Source organism: Caretta caretta, chromosome 24, assembly GCF_965140235.1.
Source record: "Caretta caretta isolate rCarCar2 chromosome 24, rCarCar1.hap1, whole genome shotgun sequence".
Lineage (NCBI taxonomy): Eukaryota > Metazoa > Chordata > Testudines > Cheloniidae > Caretta > Caretta caretta.
In genome coordinates this window covers 4068034-4082210 of record NC_134229.1, presented here as the reverse complement: position 1 = coordinate 4082210, position 14177 = coordinate 4068034, and the positions used below count along the sequence as shown (strand labels likewise).

Here is a 14177-nt window from a genome sequence, read left to right as displayed (position 1 = left end):
GGCTAATGGGGCTGCCCCCTCCTTTGTAAAGTGCTTTGCGATCTACTGATGAAAAGTGCTAGATAAGCGCAAGAGATTATTAAACAAAGGGTGGAAGGGGAAACTGAGGCCCAGAGAAAGGCAGTGACGTACCCAAGGCTGCATGGCAGATCTGGGTCTAGACCCTACATTTTCCATGTGGGAAAGCTATGTCACCGAGGCCCCAAGTGTTCTGCCTGGTGTCTCCAAAGCTTTAGTTGAGGGGAGGGGAGGCTTTGTCTATTAACCCCACTGTAATAATGCCAGGTGAGCAGGAGGTGAATCGGCGATGACCCAGGCTGGTCACTAGGGGTCACTAGTGCCACACAGACCGTTGAGTCAATCATTAGCAGGCGGCTTTGAGAGGCCACAGTGTAACAGAAATACTTTTGGCGGGGCCCCTGCAAGCCAGGTCTCCCTGAGATTGCACCGTTCACCACCGTCTAGCACACCTGGGGGGGGCTCCCCTCCCGCATGGCAAAGAATGCCAATCAGAGACGAAGCAATGGAGATGATGGGAAATAGCCTAGCCCCGAGATCCACGCCAGCTGCGCTTGCTCGTCTCATATGCTCGCTCCCACCAGCTGTTTAGCACGCCGGGGCCCGGGGAAGGCTGGTGTTGTGGGTCGGGAACTGGTGTCGGGCGCTGGAGAGCTGCATTCAGTTCTTGGCCCTGCACACGGCCTACGTGACCTAGAGCAAGTCTCTTCATCTTTGCCCAGCTGGGCAATTCTCTCTAGGCCTGCCTTCTCTATTAGATTATGACCTTTTGGGAGCAGGGACCGGTTCTCCTAGGTCTATGTACCGCACCTAGCATGAAGGGACCCTGATCACCTTGGTTCGGGATGGTCTAGCTCAGGGGGTCTCAAACTGGGGGTTGTGCCCCCTCAGGGGGGGTCACAAGGTTATTATGTGGGGGCGGGGGGTGGCGAGCTGTCAGCCTCCACCCCAAATCCTGCTTTGCCTCCAGCATTTATAATAGTGTTGAATATAAAAAACATGCTTTTAATTTATAAGGGGCGTCGCACTCAGAAGCTTGCTCTGTGAAAGGGGCCACTCACACAAAAGTTTGGTCTAGCTGCTACCACATGACAAAGAATAATAAGAACCAGGGGTCAACTTTTTTAGATGTGGCCGCTAGACCAGGCCTGTGCTTTTCCACATGTCAATTTCTCGATGTGCAATTTTTCACCGCTCAGATGTCAAGCGCGGCAAAGCCTTCGCACTGCTATGTCTTCTTTCCCCCTGCACCTGGCTTTCCAGGCACGGCCATCGCCTGTCCACACAAATATAACCGGTTTCAGAGTAGCAGCCGTGTTAGTCTGTATCCGCAAAAAGAACAGGAGGACTTGTGACACCTTAGAGACTAACCAATTTATTTGAGCATAAGCTTTCGTGAGCTACAGCCCACTTCATTGGATGCATTCAGTGGAAAATACAGTGGGGAGATTTATAAACACAGAGAACATGAAACAATGGGTGTGACCAGGTGTTACCAGGTTCCATCGGATGTATGCATCCGATGAAGTGAGCTGTAGCTCACGAAAGCTTATGCTCAAATAAACTGGTTAGTCTCTAAGGTGCCATAAGGACTGCTGTTCTTTTTACAAATATAACCATCATTGTGATCATCTGATCGCACCTCCTGCATAACACAGGCCATAGGGCTTCCTTGAATTAATTCCTGCGCCATGTCCAATTGCTGTGGTGAACTAGTGTCGGTCTTTTCAAAGAACATCCCGTTTTGGATGACTGTGGCTTAGGTTGATGTCTAGCTAGGACCTATGTGATATAAAACATGCCACCTACTGGCACATAGGAATAAGTGGCTCTGGCCACCAGGAACATGGGGTGAGCATTTTCTGTCAAGAATTTGGACAAGCAGCACCCTTTCCAACCCCCCAGATGACAAGGTGGATTTGGTTCTAACTTAGCCCCCTTCAGATGGGGATTTGGGGAAACAACCGAGAGATTCTGGTCTACAAACAATCTTTATTCACCGGGTTTGGTTTCATCTTTTATACAGACGGGGTGAGACTAGACAGGCCGTGCACGTTTATTTCACTGACAAACTGTGCCGTGGGGCGCGAGGGTATTGCCGGACAGGGGGAGCGGGGAAGACGTCAGGGCGATGTGGCACAGGGACTTGTATATACGGACAAATCGGGCTGGGCTGGTGGTGTACCTCCAGGCTCCAGCCGAAGAGAATGCACCTGTTCTGATGCTGGAAGGAGCAGCCTATCCAGGCAGAAGATCCCTGCCGAGCTGCTGCATGCTCGGTGCCTCCAGAGTACACCTGTTGTGCTGAATGGTCTGGGACCCCCCAGGCAGAACACCCCTGCCTCAGCGCTGGACCACCCCTGACCTTCCCCTGATTTCAGCGCAGCCCAAGACCAGACTTGAGATCTGGCAGACGAGGAGTTAAGAGGGAACCCAACAGCAGGGCAAAGGGGACCAACAACTAGGCACTTAGCAAACACTCCACACAAATGTTTGAACAAGAGGGAGGAAAGTCGAGAGGAAAGACACCCCCCCCCCTCTGGTTTCCAGAGTGTCGCCAGGCAAAGGGAACTGGGGCCTGAGCAATTCAGAACGTGTCCCCAGCATGGGTGGGGCGGTGGCTGGGGAGTACCAGAAGAAAAAAGGGGTAGAATAACCCTGTGGGGGCAACTGAGTGTTTAATGGGAAATACTGGGTCACTTTCAACCTCCCCATGCGGACCCAATGCAGGGCTTTCCCCCCTCCAGGAGCTGGATGATGCATGAAGTTGATGAGACAGATACAGCCCAAGCTCACAGGCCTTATTCTTTTGCTGACACGGGTGGCTCGTGTTTTTGATCCAGACGTCCCACGTGGGATCCCTGGGGATGAGCCAGCAGCAGCGGTACTGGAGCCAGTCAACATTTTCCCTTCTCAAGGTTTTTTCCGACAGAAACCAAGTTTTTAGTCAAAGCAGAGATTTCTGCGGGTGACGTCTTGGGCTAAACTGAGTGCGGGGGTTGTTGAAAATTTGAAATTTTTTGGCTGAAATTTTCCTGTTGCCAAACACTGAACAATCTGTTTGTTCTTTTTTTCCCCACCTAAACCTTTGGAAGAAAAAAATGGCAAGGAAAATGAGAACTTTGTCGTGTTCCTCAGGGGTTCCCCCGGGATTCCAAACCTGTTTGCACATCAGCTCCGGTCGCCATCCCGACACACGCCGAGAGCTTCAAAGCGAATGAAGAGCTGGGGTCTGGCACCGGATGGGCCGTCCCGGAGAGAGGGTGTCTGATCACAAAGAGTGGCCGGGCTGGGCTGGACCCAGGTTTAGTTGTGAAGCAGAGCAGAGGCTGGGGAAGTTTGAGGTATGAATGAAGCATGTCTCAGGCTACCCGGGGTGGGGCACTGAGACCAGGCGAGGAAGACAGAGGGCTCTGCACACTCGGGGCACCTACCTCCCTGGCTCTGCCTCAGGGAGTTGTGGATGGAGGGGTTATTGGTGGGTGAATGAGGATGAGTCACTGGCAGACCCTGGTGGCTGGTTTTCTGGGGTCCCAGCCAGCACCCCACTGGAAATCAACCTCCTCAGCCCTGAGACAGGGCGAGTGGCGGGTTGCGGAGAGCCGGCTGGTCGAGGGAGCTTCTGGTCTGCTAGCTGGAATGCCAGGGTCCCCTGGGACAGTGGAATCAGGGCTGGAGGAGAAGAGCTGACATCCCCTCAACTCTTGCCCACCTGCCTTAGGTAGGATCCAGGGAGCAGCCAGCTTTAAAGCCAGGCAAGCAGGGGATGCTGGGTGGGTGGAGGCCTTGTAACTCGGGGGGGTAATGCAGACCTTCACCTCCCCCACTGGGCTCCAGACTGCCGGCGCCCTTGGCCTGAGGCCGGCCCTCGAGCTCCAGCTCCGGTTTCACACCCAGGCAGCTCTCTGCAGAGGAGGCCTCCGCTTCCTCCCTAGGCTGGGAGAGGTCCGGCGGGAACCCCAGCCTCCTTCCGGCCATCGCGCTCCCGTGGCCCCGCGTGGCACCCAATGGGAGCCCGGGGAACGCTCTCCCCTGCAGCCTAATGGCTGGGAAGCTGACACCCTTCCGGAGGGCTTCTGATCTGGGGGGTCCCAATGGGCTGTGTGGGTGGGCCCTCTCCTCCAGGGGCAGCACCGACCAGCCGTGCTGGAAGACGTGGCTGGGGAAGCACGACCAGTCGGGGGAGCTGGGCTGGGGGTACTGGGGAGGGGGGCAGAGCTGACGGCTGGAGTGGGGGCCGAGGCCGGAGTGCGGGATCGTTGGCAGGAAGGCGCCCAGGCAGGGGAACTTGTCTTGCACTCCCCCACAGCAGCAGGAGCCGAACAGGCAGGGAGAGGGGAGCGAGCTGAACTCTGGGGACAGGAACAGAGACAGGGAGCAAAGTGAGACTGGACCAAAGCCGACACCAGCCAGCTGCCCCCCACCGCGCATCCCAAGGCAGCCCCCACGTCACGGAGCCCAAGCTGACTGGCAGCGCTGGAGATGGAACCCAGGAGTCCTGAGTCCCCACACGCAGTGCCCAAGCCCCTAGGCCCCGCTACCTCCTTGAAAACGAGACCTCAATAGCTGGGCCTTCTGTGTGCGTGCTGGGGCTGGGGGGCTGAGCACACACTGGGCACTGGGCTGGGAGTCAGGACACCTGGATTCTTCCTGGGCTCTGCCACTGCCCTGCCAGGTGACCTTGGGCAAGTCACGCCACTGGTGTATGCCTCAGTTTCCCCTCCTACCCTTGTTTATTCAGACTGCGAGCTCTTTGGGGCAAGGACTGTTTCTCCCTGTCTGCAGCGCCCAGAACAATGGGGCCCGGATCTGGCCCTAGGTGCTGTTATAATACAGCTCACGCTGGAGCTGTGGCAAAGGGGCTCTGGGGCGGGAACACCCCTGGTTCAGAGTGGCCTTGTGTCCTGTGCTCTGCCAGGGGCCCTGGATGGGGAGGGGGCCTGGGCAGGGCAGATCCAGACGGTTCTGTGTCCCTGCAAAGCCCCGCAGGGGTCACTGAAGCTGAGTCGCACCTTCCTCCCCCGGCCTGGCTCCAGAGCACCCAGGCGGGGTCTGCAGTCCAGGCTGCTGGGGATTAACCCTTCGAAAACCAGGCAGCTCTCTGTGCAGGTGACCCCTGCAAGGCAGCTGTGGCTGCCCAAAGTTTTCCAGAAACAGGCAGGTAGGGGGTTGAGCAGTGGGGGAAGGGCTTTTTGAGGCTTTTGCCCTTCCTGAGCCCCTCCCTGTTGGCAGGACATCCTCCCCCCACCCCTCCCATTTTAGGGACCTGCAGCAGGTAGTGGGAGTGTGCGGAGGGTTGGGGAGGGACATTTGGATCCAGATTCAAATCCCCCCAAATTCAGGGGTGTTTGGATCCAGCTGGTCAGAGACCCTGGGGCAGACATGCCCCTGCGGGGCCCGCAGGGCTGGACTCAGCATTGCCCGGCACCATCATGCAGCCAGTGCCAGGAGCTGCCAGACGCTGCTGCTCGGACTGGTGAGAGGCTGGATCCTCTCACTCACGGTCCGGCTCGGACGCGAGCTGGGCCCTTCTTTCTCCCTTGCTGTGTTAACGGCAGCCACCCACTGATCTGGGACACTCACACACAAACACCAGTGCACTCACACACATGCGTGCGGGTACCGCCTTGAGGTCTCCTGAAAAGCTCCTCTCTGACCCTGCCCTGTGCTGCTGTCCCCCTTGTTGCCCCCTCCCTGTCACAGACACACATGGCACTTACGGGGCCCGCTGGCAGTCCCTTTCTTGTTCCCTGGGCTCGCCATGTCCAGCGGGTCCCTGAGGCCTCTGTGGAAGGCCAGCTGGTCGGCCAAGGCCTGGCGGGTGAAGATCATGTTCTGCAGGAGCTGGAGGGGGAATGAGCTTTGCAGTGGGGACCCCCATACTTAGGGTCCTAACAATGAGCCTGGGGTCCCTGGGGCAGCTGGGACTGACACTCACCCGCCCCCACCCACGGGGCAGTCTGTGACCCCATCCCAGCCCCGTGCACGGGGCACTCTGTGGCCTGCCCCCACCCACGGGGCAGTCTGTGACCCCATCCCAGCCCCGTGCAGGGGCACTCTGTGACCCGCCCCCCCCCCACGGGGCAGTCTGGGACCCCATCCCAGCCCCGTGCAGGGGCACTCTGTGACCCGCCCCCCCCCACGGGGCAGTCTGGGACCCGCCCCCCCCCCCCCGGGGCAGGCTGGGACCCGCCCCCCCCCACGGGGCAGGCTGGGAGCCCATCCCAGCCCCGTGCCCTGTGGTTACCTCGCTCTGCATGCCGGTGGAGAGCCCGGGCGGGCGGCACACGCCGGCGGCCCCCATCCGCAGGGGCGGGGGGGGATAGCGCGCGTCCCACAGCGGGTAATTGACGAAGATGAGTTTGCTGAAGTTAAACTTGTAGGTGAATCTCTTTCCCTTGCTCTTGTGCAGGATGCGCTTGTTGTAATAATACCTGGGGGGGCGAGGGAAAAGCCTGACAGGCCAGAGCAGCGCGGGGCGGGCGGACGGACGGACGGACGGGCCACTACACAGACGAGCACCAGGAAGCCGAGAGAAGATCCAGGAATCTTTTCCATTTGTATCAAAAAAACATTAAACTCTCCTCCTCTGCCCTGAGCAGCAGAAAGCACTGGGCAGTAAAGCCCAGTCCTGCCCACCAGGCGAGACAGCAGAAATTTCCTTCTGACTTTGCTACGGTCTGTCTGCTTCCCCTCTGGGCTGCTCTCTGCTAGGTGGAGGGCAACGGAGACAAGAGAGAAGAGAAGAGAAGAGAAGAGAAGAGAAGAGGGACTATCTTTCCCTAGAAAAATAAAAGAGATATAAGCTCTTTCTCTCACTCTTTCTGTCCCCTTACTCTCTCTTTTCCATCATCCTTTTTTTTTTTTTCCTGCTCCAAAGGGTCGGGGATGGATCTGGGTGTCCCTCTGAGTCCATCCAAGGTACAGCCAGACTGAAATAAGTTTCCCCTCCTCCTTTAAATCCATGTCTGGATTTCACAGGTCACCTCTTATCTGTGTGCTAGGCCTGGGGCCTGAACTCCCCTAAAAGCAGGAGAATTCAGATCCCGGCCTGGATCAGGTCCATGGCTAGCAGGAGTCAGTTTGCCCTGATTCCTCACGGTGGGACGAGGCAGGACTCAGCAGCGAGGACTATAATGAGGCTGCTGGACACAGACAGACCCCATGGTTCCCTCTAGCTCGGGGACTGAGCTACCTAGTGTCCCTGAATCCTGGATGGATCAAAGCGGTGCTGGAATGGGCTGCTCTCTGCCTCTCCACCAAATACCCAGTTTGATCGATAAGACCCCTAGTCTCTGCCCTGGGTCGAGACGGGTTCCCGTGCTCCCCGCCCCACGTGGCCCCTTCTCCGCACCTGAGGGCCCGGCTCAGCTTGTCGTAGTTCATTTGCGGTTTGCATTTCCTCCTGCCCCACAGACGCGCAACCTCGTCAGGGTCCTTGATCACAAACTCCCCATACTCGCCCTGCTGCCAGGCGATGACATGGCGGAATTCCTCCTTCTGCAGCAGCTCCAGGATGAAGTGCCAGAGCTGGATCTGACGGGAGCCGGGGCTGGATTCTGCCTTGTAGGCCCAGTCTGGGAAAGCCAGCCCTGCAGAGCAAGTGAGAGCATAGTCATACCCCAGCTGTGCTGCCCTCAGCCTCCCCACAACTCCCAGGGGACTTCCTGGCTTCAAGTATTACACAGCATTGCTGTGTGGCTGTTAAACAGCTGCCATGTTCCACCCCAGAGGTGGCTGCATTTCAGTGCTGGGCAAGTGAGCCCTGTGCAGTGTAGGGTTGCCAGGCATCTGGTTTTCGACTGGAACGTCCACTGCCGACTGGGCACCGTTAAAAGTCCGGTCGGTGGGGCAGCGGGGGCCCAGGGCTAAGGCAGGCTCCCTGCCTGCTCTGGCTCTGTGCAGCTCCCAGAAGTGGCTGCCAGGTCCCTGCGGCCCCAAGGCACATGGTGGGCCAGGGAGGTGCCGCGTGCTGCCCCCGCCCCGAGGGAACCACGACCAATGGGAGCTGCGGGGGTGGCGCCTATGGTGCGAGGGCCGCCCATGTGCCTTGAGGGGCAGCACGCGGCACCTCCCTGGCCGCCCATGTGCCTAGGGGCCGCAGGGACCTGGCGGCCACTTCCTGGGAGCCACGGTAAGCGCCGCCTGAACCCGCACTCCGAATCCCCTCCTGCACCCCAACCCCCTGCCCCAGCCCAGAGTCTCCTCCCACACCCAAACTCCCTCCTGAAGCCTGCACTCCTCCACACACGCCCCAACCCCCTGCCCTGAGCTCCCTCCTGCACCCCAAAGCCCTCATCCCCAGCCACACCCCAGAGCCCACACCCCCAGCTGGAGCCCTCACCCCCATCCCGCACCTCAACTCCCTGCCCCAGCCCAGTGAAAGTGAGTGAGGGTGGGGCAGAGCGAGCGACGAAGGGCTCAGAGAAGGGGTGGGGCAGGGCTGTTCGGGTTTTGTGCAATTAGAAAGTTGCCAACCTAAGTGCAGCAATGCTGTGAGGATGTCAAACAGCTGCTGAGTTCCACCCCAGAGGTGGCTGCATTTCAGTGCTGGGAGAGTGATCCCCGTATGTATAGTCTGTAAAGGGCTCTGGGAGGAAAGTTGCTGCATAAAGGTACCAGATTGTGGTACCTCCAGGGGGATGTAGGTGCTCAGCACCTCTCAGGGCTGGGCCCCTCACTCCCTAACTTAGCTTCACCCTGTGTAGCATTGCCAGACTTGGACTGGCTCCACAGGAGGAAAGGAAGACGCTCTTTCCTCTCTCCCCTTGGAGTTCCACGCGGCATGGTTTGTATTCTCACCTGAGATCCAGTAGGAGCTGGGGACCCCCTCAGACACGCAGCCACAGTGCATCTTACAGACCTGGGGACGCACAAAATCAAAGCCACCATGGCAGTGAAATGGAACATGGGCTCAGACCACAGGGCACAATATGGTCTGATTACCATTGGAGGCCGTGTTGGGAGTCAGGACTCCTGGGTTCCATTCCCAGCTCTGCCACAGACTTGCTGCACGGTCTTAGGCAAGTCACTTCGCTGCCTTATGCCTCAGTTTCCCCCCTCTTTGCAAGGGGGACTATTACCTAACTCACAGGTGTATTTGACATCAGGGCTAAGAGGAAAGGGGTCTCCACACTCATTCATACGCAGCCACAGTCTGGCTCCCTCAGGGATCTCTCCTCTTGTTCCTTGCAGAACACGTACTGTCGGGTGGCACACGACATTTGCATAAATCAAGGAAATAAACACAGGGTGCATGTGTTGTGGTTGCTGGGAGCCCTTGGCCAAAGGCCCTTGGGAGTGTCAAGAAACCTGCCACCATGCCTCAGGCTGGGGTGTTCTCTCCAGCTGCCCCTCCTAAACCCAGAGCTACAGCTCGCAAGCCCTGGCCCGTGGAGGATGTGGGAAGAGTCACTCCAGGACAGGACATCCTTGTTCTGCTGAGTGTGTGTGTCTGTCCCTGCAAATAGCACCTAGATGTCAACCAAGTCAGGACCCCCGTCCAGCAACGACCCCTCCACAGCTCCCCCTACTGGGCCATATGGATACGCTCTATTATTATTTGCCCCGTGGGGCCATAACCATAGAGTGGGGCCCAACAAACCTCCACCAGCAACAACCAAAAGACAGTCCTTGCCCCGAGGATTTTGCAGGCTGAAGAATAAAAAGTGTCTAATAATCTCAAAAATAACATTATAAAAATCAAGATAATAATCTAAGGGCCAGGGTAGGGTACAGTATATAACCCGATCATCTACATCATAGCAGCCAGCGAAGACACAACGATCATTAAGGACGCTCTCCAGTATAAAGTTACGAGGCGTCGTGTTTCTTTAGGGTTAAAGGGCCTGATTCTTGTTCACACTAAGGCTCCTTTATTCAGTTCCGGCCAGGCCAAGGCTGTAACGTCGCTATAGCTATAATTTACTCTCACTTTAAGGCCCCTAAACATTGCCAGAGTGGCAGGCAAACAAGAATGAAGCCCAGATTATTGCTCCCGCTAACAATACACAGAACTCTCGGTGGAACTGGGCGATGCTCAGTTCAGGATCGGCCCCGTAGGACCCGATTCTTTCTCATACTCAGACAGGCCCCCTTCCGTGGGCGCTGTGGTCCTCCTGCAGCGACTGCCGAAAGGGGCCAGAGTGTAAATAGGAATTAGGGCCTACAGCACATTGCCCCTCCAAAGTACTTTCCAAACACGAACTGATTCAGCGTCATGATCAAGGAGATCAGGCCGGCTCTTGCTCAGAGCTTGGAGTTGGGCGTCCGGATGCAATGTGACATGAAGACCCGGTGAAATATATTTGCCAAAGTCGAAAGGGCAGGAGCTAGTGGATGAAAGTGAACAAGGAACGCAGGAGAGGGACCAATATAACCCGTGGGTCATAACAAATGTGAGAAGGAGAAACCCGAAGCATTGGTCAGCACTGGGAGTGAGAGACTCGAGGCTGAGGGAAACGGGGGCAGAGAGATTGCCGAGGGGGATGTGTGGTGAGAGAGAGAGAGGCAGTTTTGGAGAGGGGGCTGGAAGGAACAATCCTGCACTGACCCTCATTTGGACACACTTGACTGGACATAGCAAGCTTTTCCCATCACTTCTGTACCTCAGACGAAGAGCTGTGTAACTTCACCGCAGACAGATGCCACCTCCACTTCTTGCCAGGCAGCCGTGAGAGAGTGTATTTCCTCCTCTTGATTGCTCCTTCTGCTGATTTCCCTTTGAGGAGCATAGAGAGGCTGGATATGGAGCCAGCCAAAGCCCCTTCTGCACCCTAAAGACCCAGCCTAGACCCACGCGCTATAGGGCATGTCGTTCCTTTCTGCCTTTGCACCTCACGTCTCCTTGACCAACATCCGGAAAACCATGTCTATTGTCTACATCTCTAGAAGACCTGTCCTCTGCTCTCTTGTCTCCAGGAGACTTCTACACTTCATTGTCTACAGATTCTTCAGCGGTTCTGGACCTCTCACTCCTGACTTCTCCAGGGCATCACTGCAAACTGTGAGTGGGGATGCATTGATTTGTTACTTGGGCCCAATATTTCTGAAGCAGAAGGAAGAATTATATAACAAATGCCTGGCTGGAAAATTAAATCAAAGGACCTTCACTTTTCCCCAAGATCTAGGTCTCCAATTTGGGCAAATATCTCAGTCACTCTGCTGTGATTGTAAGAGAAATTCCCTGCCCCCTCCCCCCACACCCCTTCCATTAGGGTTGTTACTTAAGAAAAATGCAATTTTTTTAATTGAGAAAACTCCTTTGTTGGTTATGATTTATAACCATTTTCTGAGCGTCTTAACACATTTCAGGATTTCAAACATCATAGAGTGATAAGCAAAAAACCCCATTCACCCAAAATTCCCTAGGTAAACTGCTGGCTCAGAAAGAAAGAAATTGACTAAGGGTTGAAAGTGGCCCCCTTGAAAATCACAGCCTTGAAAACTAGAAATCTTGGGAGCTCTCAGATCTAGTCTTCACCTACCTTGCCGCTGAGATGTGGATCTCTGGGGATTTTTTTCAGCTAGAAACTACTGCATGCAGTTAGAAATGAATGAGAAAGAGAGAGACTCTGAGAGTTTTAGGAAGATTCATCTTTATATATAAAGGAGGGGGAAGGGTTAATTTTAAATCTTCTTACCCCACTCCCAGGGAAAAGAGGGAGCGAGAGCTCCTACTCCTGAGGCTGGAAGGATTTGGAATTTTCCTGCTGGGTTTTCCATCGGCCCATAGTAAAACTGCAGTTAGTCCTCTGCACCCTGCTTTTTAAATTGTGAATAAAGAAACAGACAAGCAGCAAGGTTGTGGCTGAACGTACCTGCAGTGTCCTCCTGGACAAAGTCACCCACAGGGAGACGCAGGAGAAGGAAGGGCTCGGGCTTGTAACCAGCCAAGAGCGACTCTTCTTTTTATTTTTGCAATACGAGAATTTAAGAAATTCATGGTTCAGTTGAGATAAAGGGCAAGCCCCTCAGCTGGTGTGAATCGGCATAGGACCCTTGAGGTCAACGGAGAAACTTGGAGTTTCACTCGCTGAGGTTCTGGCCCTACGACTTAAAGAAGGCAGGTTCTGCACGAAGAGGAGAGTCGGGATTGGTGAATTTCACATCTTTCAACCCCCCTAGGAAACGCTCTAAAAAGAAGAAACCCCCCTATCATTTTATCCCCAATCAACAGAGAGCCGAAGAAAGTCCTGACTGTACCCACTTATCCACATGAGAAATGGGACTTGTGTGAATAAAGCTACTCACACACATAATTGTGTGTGGATTCTCTGCAACGACTGCCTTTCCAGGACCCACTGATCCCATGAAAATAATATTCAAATCCAGTTTGGTTAGCTTTTTTTTTTCTCTTTTTTTTACAAACAGCTGTTTCATAACCCCTTTCCACAAAAGCCATCGCCACTAGAGAAAAGAATCCATAGGATGAAATGCATTTAATATTAGTTCTCTTTTTTAAACTGTGGGGTTTTTTTTTCTTCCTGAACTTTCCCTTATTTTCCAGAAAAGTCTAAACTGGCTAATTTGAGAATAAAAACAAAACAAAAACCAAACAAACAGAACCCCAAAACTCTGCAAATTATTTGGGAATGTTACTGGCATGGGCAACAGGCCATTTTGAAAAAAAAAACCCACAGTGTTAAAGCAAATAATAGAGAGAAAAGTAGCTTTAAAGGGAAAATAGGGTGAAAAGGAAACAGGAAGCCAAAAAGCATCAAAATCTGGAGAGAAGAAACATATTTTGCATTGTCAGGATCCCAGGGAGAAAAAATCCAGGGTGGAAAACGATTAGCCCCATGGTGTGCCCTTGGGTCGCACAGAGCAAATGGCTGCTCAGGAGCAGACTGGCAGAGACTTGGGCCCAGTAACGGGCCTTTCTAATATCAGTGGGAGTCTTTCCACTGACTTCCACAGGCGCCTGTTCAGAACACACACGCACAAAGGCCCGATCCTGCAGCATGCCACTGAGGGCCCGATCCTGCAAACACACCACTTTGGTCAGTTGTTCCACCACGGTTTTCATCTAATGCAGTTTATTATAAAAACAAACGAACAAGCAAAAACAACAGATTTCTTCCATCATGGGAGGACTTGCGGGGAAGAAGGTGCCCACATTCATAGATATTGGTGTCGGAATGGTCCCGAGGTAGGTGACAGAATCTGCATTTGGCAGATTCTAACCAGGCAGCTGGTTTTGTATGCAACGCATAAACAATAACTTTGATGACGGCTCCAGGCATCGCTGAAATCAATGGCGATTTCCTACTGATTTCAGCAGGCTTTGGATCAGGCCCATGGTGCAGAACCTGATTTGATAAAAATCACATTCTCTCTATATTCAGATCCAAAATGTCACTGAGGAGAAGATGATTGCGACTAAACTCCCGTCTGTTAAATGGAAACATCCAGTGTGATTTAATATTCACTCACATTAAAAACAACAACAGAAAATCATTACAATGGGGCGGGAGGGAGAGTGCAGTTCCCTGGTCAAAGTCGTCCACTTCCTACTACCACCAACTCAAGGTGAAATTTATCAAGTCCATCTTTTCCCTTATTCCAGAACCTGCCTTTATTTTGGGCCAGATACTCACCTAGTGTCCCCAACTCTGCTTTTGCATTTTCCTTTTATTATATTTTCTGGACATTACAGTCAAATAAAGACAATTCTCTCTGCTTGGCTTAAAGCAGAAGTGCAAACAGGCCACTGAGGATAACAGATCGGAAGGGGAAGGGGAAGATATTAAAGACACCTCTGTTATTTGATTGGCATTTAAGTTTATGATTTTATTGTTTCTTTTCCAGCTTTCTTTCTTTTTCCCCATCTTTCTCTTTTGTTTTTCTTTCTTTCTTTGCTTCTTTATCTTGTTTTCATTATTTAGGGCTGGGGGCGGGGATGTTTGGATTTTTGGATTTTACGTCTCTTTGAAAAGTAAAATCCTGTTTAACAGATGCATAGAAATGAAATCCTCGTTGGTTTGTCTGTTTTCAATAGGGACCTTGCTTTATAGTTTGCTTTCCTTTCTGCAAAGCCCGCCATATCAATACGCGGTAGTGTTTTTCTTTTCACAAGTCGAGTGTTCGTAGGTCCTGATCCTGAAAAAGCTTAAGCCATGAGCAGTCTCGCTCACGTGAAATAATCCCACTGGGCCCGG

The 14177-nt window shown here is 53.7% G+C and overlaps 1 protein-coding gene across 2 annotated transcripts; it reads right to left on the bottom strand.

Moving 5' to 3' along the window:
• Positions 1–1990: 1990 nt before the first annotated feature.
• ETV3L (ETS variant transcription factor 3 like) lies at positions 1991–11584 on the bottom strand. 2 transcript variants are annotated; one of them, XM_048828274.2, is made up of 7 exons: positions 11505–11584; positions 10626–10738; positions 8821–8881; positions 7373–7610; positions 6266–6452; positions 5739–5862; positions 1991–4370 (listed from the first exon to the last, which is right to left on the bottom strand). In XM_048828274.2, exons 3-7 carry the CDS (start codon positions 8870–8872, stop codon positions 3736–3738), a joined length of 1236 nt encoding a protein of 411 aa, XP_048684231.2. In that variant the 5' UTR covers positions 8873–8881; positions 10626–10738; positions 11505–11584; the 3' UTR covers positions 1991–3735. The 2 variants fall into 2 exon arrangements, with proteins under 2 accessions (XP_048684231.2, XP_048684230.2); XM_048828273.2 differs by lacking the exon at positions 11505–11584 and having other exon boundaries at positions 10626–11083.
• Positions 11585–14177: the final 2593 nt, after the last annotated feature.

Bases quoted from the DNA above. Each gene is read 5' to 3' on its own strand.
- ETV3L (XM_048828273.2), bottom strand. From the start codon at position 10,751: ATGCTCCTCAAAGGGAAATCAGCAGAAGGAGCAATCAAGAGGAGGAAA. The intron at 8,882-10,625 runs GTACAGAAGTGA...GTGCGTCCCCAG, and splicing joins TACACAGCTCTTCGTCTGAG to GTCTGTAAGATGCACTGTGG. The intron at 5,863-6,265 runs GTAACCACAGGG...TTCCCCCTCCAG, and splicing joins CCACCGGCATGCAGAGCGAG to CTCCTGCAGAACATGATCTT.